This window comes from Penaeus monodon, chromosome 38, assembly GCF_015228065.2.
Source record: "Penaeus monodon isolate SGIC_2016 chromosome 38, NSTDA_Pmon_1, whole genome shotgun sequence".
Classification (NCBI taxonomy): Eukaryota; Metazoa; Arthropoda; class Malacostraca; order Decapoda; family Penaeidae; genus Penaeus; species Penaeus monodon.
In genome coordinates this window covers 18,968,999-18,978,504 of record NC_051423.1, presented here as the reverse complement: position 1 = coordinate 18,978,504, position 9,506 = coordinate 18,968,999, and the positions used below count along the sequence as shown (strand labels likewise).

The window sequence follows — 9,506 nt, the reverse complement described above, 5'->3', positions numbered from 1 at the left end:
GTAGGAGGGGAGAGGGAGGGGAGGGGGTAAGAGGGGAGACGGAGGGAGGGGAATAGATAACTGGTCTATTATACAGTGGAAAAATATACACACATGCTGCGTTAGCAAAATACTTATGACACATGGTAAGGCCTTGACTCCAACCCATGGTAGAGAGAGAAAAATATATAATAATAATAATAAAGACAATCAATAAAAAAAAATTAAACAAACAAAACAGAAGAACAATGGGATTAGTGATACAAATACAGAAAAGAAAGACTTAATAAAATCTGGAATGTAGAGCCTTGGTGACTTTGTCTCAGATGGCCCACTATGGTAGCAGTAACGTGGTTCTGAATGATCCCCTTTCGTGTATGTGTGTAAAACCTAAACGTTAAAAATCCTCGTACATTGTAACAATGACACGTAAAAGAAAAAAAAAAAAAAGAATCCTCTCATCACAAACTTTTAAAAGATGGCATAAAAAAAAAAAATTCTGAAACACTTACACTCCTTTAAAATATTGTTTATATAACTGTCCTCACTGGCTACACTGATTGTAATAAAACTTACATACTTAACTACACTTATGGATGATAATCAGCTTTCTCACACTGGGCCACCTGCTCTGTCACACTCCCTTTCTCCTTCCCATTCATTACCTCATAAATAATGAAAAAAAAGTGTCTATATTTTACAGTAAAACATACAAAGAATTTGTTAAAAGGATTTCACATAAAATCCATGTACAAGTACAGTATTTGGTTACCTACACAAGATTTAAAAATACACATTCTAATATAAGACAATATAAGGCTGTGGTTACGTTTGGTTTGGCCGTATGACGTAAAAATTGTTTTTTTTTTTTCTTTTTTTTTCTTTTTTTTTCTCCAAATCTTTTTTCTGTCCAGCATTTCCCAGGGACATACGTTTGGATGTTTTTTTGTTTTTTTTCACAGTTTTTATTCAAGTTTTTTTGTTTTGTTTTGTTTTGAGTTGCGATACACGGCATTACTCTTCAACATCAAGAAAAGCCAAGGTGACAGAGAGAAGATGAAATGAGAAAGAGAGAGGAGAAAGAAGGCAGAAGATGGAAGAAAGGACATTATAATGCCATTATCATGTCAGGCTTGTACAAATCACAGGAGAGGGAAAAAAAAAAAAAAAATGGTAGAAGCCACAATAAATAAAAAAATAAAATAAAAACACTTAGACAAAGAAGAACCTTGCTTATACAGCCTCCAAGTCACTCAAATCACTGGAAAAGGAGAGTCACCTTTCTTTTCTCTAAAACGTATCACAACGCAGCCACAGATCAGCTCCGAGTTGGTTTCTTGTTTCAAGCTTCGTTTTGTTTCTCTTTCTTTTTTTTTCATGCCTTGCCTGCACTTTTCTTTCCTTTTCTCTTTGTTTTCCATTTCTCTCTCTTCTTCCTGCCTTTTTACATTCTTTTCTTCATATAATCTTTTTTCATTTCTTTCTTTTTCAAACCTTTCATGTCTTTTTCTTTTCATTATTTCATTTTCTTACTTTTCCTGTGCTTCTCTTCCCTTTTCTTACCTTATCTTTCATTATTTCTTTTCTTTCTTCTCAGCCAGTCAAAGGCTCTGTGACTTTTCCACTCAATTCTTTTAATCTTCCAGTTTAAAGAGCCTATTTTTTTTCTAACCACATACAACAAGGTTTTTATTTTAACTTTTTTTATTATTTTCTAACCACACACAACAAACACTTATATAAAGTCTGGTATAATTATCACAATCAGTTTCCTCAAGTTTCCACCACTTTAAATACTTGATTGAAGACAACAAAAATTTTGATATCACACTTGTCAAACTACCCTCAGTAGATGCGGGTGAACACAAAAACTAAACAAGGTTATATTTCCAGCACAAAGCTAAAGAACATTTATTCAAGGCCATCTTCATAGGTCTTCCACTGAGACAAAATCTGAAAAATATCTGTACAAGACAGGTACAGGTACACGACGTGTGTGTGTGTGTGTGTGTGTGTGTGTGTGTGTGTGTGTGTGTGTGTGTGTGTGTGTGTGTGTGTGTGTGTGTGTGTGTTGTTGTTGTCTGTCCATGTCTGTGAATGCCTGCATCGGTGTGAATATGAGTACAAGTGCATGAAACAAAACAAAAACAAACATAAAAATTACAACAAACAAGCAAAACCCCAATATCCATTCATTGCTGATCATCCCTTGTGTGAGGTCTGTAGTCTATTACTTATTTAGGTAGTAGATACGGCCAAACAACTTTGCATTTTGTTCTGCTCTGAATGTGCTACATCTCCAATGCTAATCTCAATATGAAAGGAAGAAGATAAGAAGCAAAAGAGCAGATAAAAGAGAGAGAATAATGTTAAAACACAGGAATGAAGCCAAACATCCTGGCTATTAAAAAACAAAGAAGATCGAATCCTCTGTGGAATCAAGGCAGTTTTCTCTAGTTTTTAGTACATCAGATAAAATAAATAAGGCCCTGTGAATCTGTTCATGGACAGGGAATATCTAATACTTATCTGAGTCCTATGACCTAATTATCTGATTTGATTTGATAAAACCATACCAAACCCTATGATTTCCTTGTAAGCTTCAGTCGGTAATATCCACGCAAACAGAATAAGAGAAACATAAGAGAAACTAGAAGGAATATCCCTGTCAACACTGATAAAATCTAACGTAAGAAAGAACAAATAAAATTAAAGAATAAAAAAAATTAATAAAAAGTACAAACTGACAAGACCTAGTAATGGCACGCTATGACAGAGGTCCAAGCTACGCTGTCGTCCCTAGACCACTGCAGAACCTGGCGTACGAGATACCGATATATCTGTGGAATTACAAATGCCATCGGACTGACGAACAGGCCTGCAGCCACCACACACTGCAACGACTGTGGATCCCAGACTGGCTACATCACAAACCTCTTGTGATAAAATGGCCACAAAATGAGGTTAAATCATGAGAAAAGATGACATACCACTGTCAACAGGACTGGAACATACACAACCAAAGAGAGATAACGGGAAACCTCATGACCTACTCGGTTACATCAATGGCATCCTAATTTTATAATGCAGTGATATATTATGAACTTAAAACACACAAACGGTGCTATCATTGTGTCCTCCAAGTCACCCCTGATATGTTGCTTTCATTTCGCTTACAAATATGACCCAAGCTTTGAAACCTCGTAGAACGGATTGGTAATGTTAATAGCTGGTACTTAAAATGCAATCAACAGAGGTAGTGCATCTAAAAAAGGTTGATGTAGATTCTACACTTGAATCAATATTGCAGATCAATGAAAAAGACAAATTATAAAAAGAAAATTAAATACCTCACTCTTGTCACCTTTAAAGTTTAGTCACAGAATAACTTAAGTAAATGCAACTTACTTAAAAAAAAAAAAAACATATATAATCCAGAGAGAAAGAAATCTAGCTTTAATACCTAATTCAAATCTGTGATTCCTAATGTCCTTGTGAATGTAATTTGCTTCTTACTCTTTATATTTTGTTGACTCTTTCAACTACTAATAACACATTAAATGAAATTGTCATAAAATACCATCTCAAGTCAGTCACATCTTACAAGAAAGTGTCGATCATTAGCCCCTTATATAAATCATGCTAACTGCAAATCTTACAAAATATTTCCTCGGTCTATTATTTAAAGACCCTTTGAAGAAGACCCAGTATACACAAAGTATCGCGTATGATACAAGAACACTGATTGTCATTCTCCAATCACAAATATTGCAAGGCCTTCATATGGCATGATCAGCAACCTGCAACAACAGCATGATTCCCACCATCAAAATTTCAGTAGATGCTACAATCCTTAAACATACATCCTTGACACAACCACTGGCACGTACATCATTTTGATTCACTTGACTAGTTCTCGAGGGCTAATGACAACAACACTATCTGGCGTCTGTGTTGCTACCCACCCCTGCATGCCTACTTAATTTTGAAGAGATCTATGTAAACTGGGACTTCTTTCTTTCTTTCTCTTTCCCAAATCAAGAATACCAGTCGAGGAAGAAGCTAGGACAATGGTTGAATGGAAACAAAAAAAAAAAAAGTTAATATTAAGTCTACAGACTGTGACAAACCTCTCAGTGTGAATGCAGTCAAGTCCAGTCATAACTGATTAATCCAATGGCTTTTCAAAAAACCCCGCTTACAAATTTCAGACATCTTACACTGCATCTATGGCACAAAAACTCTTAACTGGTAAGTATAAGGAACACACAAAATGGTGTGATCTCGGATGACCGTTGCAAGATACAAGATTATAGATTCTTAGACCACAAAGACACCTAAGCCCACCTATTTCTTGCAATGAGCACTTGGATCACCACCTTTTGATATGAGAATGAAATGCAAATTCACTGTATGAATTTAACTTCCCTCCCCCAATTCCTTTAATTTCATTGCATACTGCAATAATCTGGAATTTTAACTATGATGAGAATTGAAAAATAACATTTTACTCTCCTATTAAAAAATCATGGGCATTGCCTTTGAATACCAACTAATAAATCTAAGTTCTTTTCACAGCCTTGTGCCTATGAAGATAATGCATACACCAATCACATCTAGAAATCATATCATATGGACATAAAAAGGGTAACTAAAACCTACAATCACTGCCATGTGAAACAAGGGGAGACCATATGTAAAAATTGATAATCACTGGCATCCCTTTTTTTCTAATGCTGTAATGTACATCAAAATTACAATATTTACTTCTGGGTGAAAACTACTATACTCCATATAAGAAGCAACACGTTGATCAATGCCGAGTGTCAATAATGATTAATAAGAAAGTGGTCATCAAAGCACTTTTCCAAACCAGTGTTCTTTCTTGCCTACAATTTCATTCACATATGTACACATCCACATGCATGTATATAATGCAAACACACACACAAATGCATATTTCTAAATGTGCATATTCAAATATATACATGTGAACTTTTGAACATACATACAGACATGCAGACACACAGAGGCACTTCCATTACAAAAAGGGAAAAAATAATAATAATAATAATAATAACAATTAAGAAAAAAAAAAGTCTCACTCCTTCACACCACAACTACAAGGAAAATTTTCCTTTTGCACAACTCGTCTGCCTATTGTCAAGTTTTCCACAAGACACTTTAAAAGTAACTCTGCCATAGAAATCACAATCAAAGAAATTACCTTTGGTGTTCAGTCAAAGATAATCCTGGTCACAACTTGCTTATCAGTTAGTGGAGCATAAGAGTCTCAGGTCATGTCTCGACTATCATTAAACAGAACAAAGCAGTCTCAGTTCATGTCTCAACTAATATTCAATGGAACACAACAGTCCAAGGACATGCCTCGGCTATCATGCAACAAAACACAACAGTGTCAGGTCACAACTTGGCTTTCATGCAATGATACATATTACTAAAAAAAAAAAAAAAAAAAACTGAACAGAGTCGTATCCTGAGATAAAAATGCTTTACTTTGAAACTTTTATTTTAAGTAACCAAAACCGTCATTCATGTTTCAGGTTCCAACAGCAAAAATTTATTAATGCCAAATAAGAAATACAGGAAAAAAATAATAAATCACAAAAATCACAGTATGTAACATACACTCACTATTTTTGTTTATATACAAATACATATTCTGGCTTTAATAACAACTTTCTCATCAAACCTGAGCACAGAGGCAAAGATTAAACCTGTTTTTCTACTGAACAAAAAAACTCGCTTCCCATAGAGATCATCTTTAGCACTGGTGTGATACTTATTTAATGTACTAATATATAGTCAGTTTACTGTACTGTAAAAAATGGAATGTAGGTAACCAAGTATTTCTTTTTTCTCTCTTCTTACAAACTATGCTAATGAAAAACGATCTTTAAAAATTTTGTTCCTTGTATACCAAATATTGTTAAAATTCCTATCTATCATAAGAAAATAACTCCTATTTTACAAAAAAAAAATAAATAAATAAAAATAAAAAAAGCTTAAATACCAACTGGTCACATAAACCAACATTTCAGCATACATAATTTCACACAAATTATACTTGACACTCAACTAAGCTAATGCAACCAGTGGCTAGTAATGCAGACTTTCCTATCAGACCTTTCATATACATCTCCCAGAAGAGGCATATACAATTTAAGTAGGTAACACAACATTATATATACATATAGAGTATATATGCATGTGCTGTATGTATAACATAAATAATATGTATATGTGTATACATAGGTATGTGTATACATATAAATAAATACATATACAACATACATATATAAATATACATATTTACACATACGTGTGTGGGTGTGGGTGTGCATGTATGTGTGTGCATGTGTGTGATGTGTGCGTGTGCGTGTGTGTGCATTTGTGTCCATGCATGTCTTACTGTGTGTGTCTTACTGTGTGTGTAAGTGTGTATGTGTATGTGTATGTGTATGTGTATGTGTATGTGTGTGTGTGTGTGTGTGTGTGTGTGTGTGTGTGTGTATGTATGTGTGTGTCTTTCTATACATGCATTCAATGTGCATGTATATTATTGTAAAAGTATTTGTGTATGCATATATGTATATGTATAAATGTCTTCATGCATGAATATATGTATATATCCTTACTTTTACAAACTTCACTTCACTTGACTGGAAGGCAAGCAGTATAAAAGTTAAATGACGACCCAATCAATCAATTAATACACAATCTCATGACAAAAGTTTCACATGACTAAATTACTCTCTGATTTTTAATATTAGAAAAGAGAAAAAGCAAGCAACTCCCTCTTTCTAATTAATCAACTGATAACTTATGTGGCAAAAGAAGTGCAAAACATTATGGCACAATTATTGCAGACACTGTAATTTGTTTTCCTATAAATGCTCATTTACTTTTCATGCAATATGTAGTATTAACTAAAGGCAAAATACAGATGCATTTTTTTTCTGTCCAATTTTCCAATTCATCAAGCAACACATTTCAAGTCAGTTACAGCAATACTGAGTACCATGGAATATTGCACAAAAAATCATCAAATTACAACCATTATCAAACCATTCAGAGCTGCATAATCTATATATAAAAAAAAAAGGAAATGAAAAAAAAAATGCATTCTTGAACTGCCTTAAACTATAATGAAACTTTCTTTGATAGAGCAGAGATGTCATCCTAACTTTTATCTTGAGAGCCAAACCAACCGTCCTATAAGAGAATGATACGAGGAACTGGAATAACACTACCAATAAGCAATTCTTACACGATGAGAAGGCCTCAGGCCATCACTTCCTCCCATGTCTCTCTCTCTCTCTCTCGTCTCTCTCTCTCTCTGTCTCTCTTTCCTGAATCCCTTCCCACCCACCACTATTCCATTCTCTTCTTCCTCTTCCTCTTCTTCTTCTTCTTCTTCTTCTTCTTCTTCTTCTTCTTCTTCTTCTTCTTCTTCTTCTTCTTCTTCTTCTTCTTCTTCTTCTTCTTCCTCTTTTTCTATGTTCCTTCCTTCACACTGCTATACTAGGTACTCATTCTAAGAGGTGAAAAGTTACACAAAGGCTGCCCAAGGATCACAGAAGTTGTGACTTGATAGGAATGATAGCAATCCTGACCAAGTAGAAATAACTAGATGGCACTACTATATACACTGCTCTCATCAAACCACATAAAACTGAAAGCTTGAGCACAGTGATTACAACACATACGCCACAACTGTCGGGGGAAAGTCCGACAAGGACAGTTCTCCACTTCCACTGTTTTCAAATTTTCTTTATGAAACAGATGACTTAGTTTCCTGAACCACTCTCCAATCGTCTCAAATAGATAATGAGAATAAGTAGGTAATTTACAAGATCCACAAACCTTCCAAAGGGATCAATCTTTCCTACAGTTATAAAGCAATACTTGAAAGAAATTCATGAACCGTCCTCTTTATGTGCCTGGAATGTTAACTGGGCTTGTGCCCCCCCTGAGAGCATGGTGGCTCAAGTGGAGAGCTGCTACAACCTCTCGTCACTGCCATCATCAAAAGCTGTCCATGAATTTGGTTGTGAGAGGAGGCCTTGCTGCTCACGGTGCCTAAAGGCATGCTGTAGAGCTGTCAGAGGCTCTGTCGTGTCCTGACTCTGTCCCTCTACAGGCATGTCCAAGAGAGTGTGTCGAGGAACCTCTGATCCAAGAATGTGAGAAGCAGGTGAGAATCTTACACGTCCCCCACCAGTTGAATTTCCCCCAGAGCCACCAGAGTACATGTCTGGGGCACTGACATAGCTGCTGTCCTCACTTGTCATACTGTCTGGCGGGGTGGGGTTTGTGGGAGTGCCCCCACCCGAGCCCCCAGACCCACTCCGATCACTGCGAGGCTTGGGGGAGGACCTGCCATACGTGTAATTTGACTTCCTTAGAGACGAGCGGTGGTGCCGGGGAAGATCCAGTGTTCCTGGTCTGTCCATGCGGTCCAACTCGTGAGAATTCTGACGGGATACTCTGGGAGGAGGGGCTGGTCCCCCTAGCAGCTCATAGTGTCCATTGCGGTGCGTCGGCGTGGAATATGAGCTATCACCCTCATCCTCTAGCCTAAAGGATGGGTTGATATTTGAAGAAGACGTGGAAGCATTTGACACTGAAGATGGAGTACGCCTATGTTGGAAATTTAATCTGGAGGGAGTGCGAGGGTTGGTGGATGTTGATGATGAGGATACTGAGGTGGAAGGGTTGTCATAGGCATGGTATCCTCCATCCCCACTGGCTGCCGCCGCCGCCGCTGCTGCCGCCGAGGTGTGACGTCGGACATATTGGGGGTAGATCCGCTGCTCGTAGTGCACACTGGCACGGTATTCTGCAGGCGGATCATGGTAACCCCGTTCACTGTAGTAGTAGCCAAGTGGCTCTGAGCGGAAGTCCCCAGGAAAGTGCTGGTACATCTCTCTGTATACCGGGGCATCAGGCACTGGCGAGGGCGGGCGTTGTTGCACGGTGGTCACGTGGGCAGAGTGGTCACCCCGTTCACTCCAGATCACCATCTGCTGCTCACTGCGATAATCTGGACACAGGTAATCAGCTGGCCCCGGGATGTAAACAGTACGCTGCCCCCCGCCACCGTAGCTTGCCACTTGCTGAAAAAGGTAAAAATTATTTCTGAATAATCAGATCTACGAGTCATTGCAATGTTAAAGTGGGTATGTATTTCTAGTTGTCTACATTATTTTGCCACTGCCCCAATACCTTAATTCTAATTACTTGATACTATTCTCTGATAAGAAAGGTTAGCCCACATTACTAATAATCAATAGCAGTAGTATTAGTAGTATCTGTCACAAAATCTGAAAGTAATATTAATAGTAACTTATTAAGAACAGTGATGAAGTCCTACCAGATGGTGGAGTTGTAGTAATAATAATTGTAGCAGTAGTAGTATTAGTTCTTCGGTAAGTGGTAATAAGTGTAACATAAACATACCCAGAAAGGTTAATGTTAAATTAAATGGAAAAAAAAAGATATAG

The 9,506-nt window shown here is 37.0% G+C and overlaps 1 protein-coding gene across 1 annotated transcript in view; it reads right to left on the bottom strand.

The window, feature by feature from the left end:
- Positions 1-6,514: 6,514 nt before the first annotated feature.
- LOC119596811 (mitogen-activated protein kinase kinase kinase 11-like) overlaps positions 6,515-9,506 on the bottom strand; it is a 94,357-nt gene continuing 91,365 nt past the window's right edge. Inside the window, 1 exon segment of the mRNA XM_037946141.1 lies at positions 6,515-9,119. Coding sequence (XP_037802069.1) covers positions 8,004-9,119 — 1,116 coding nt within the window. The 3' untranslated portion in view covers positions 6,515-8,003.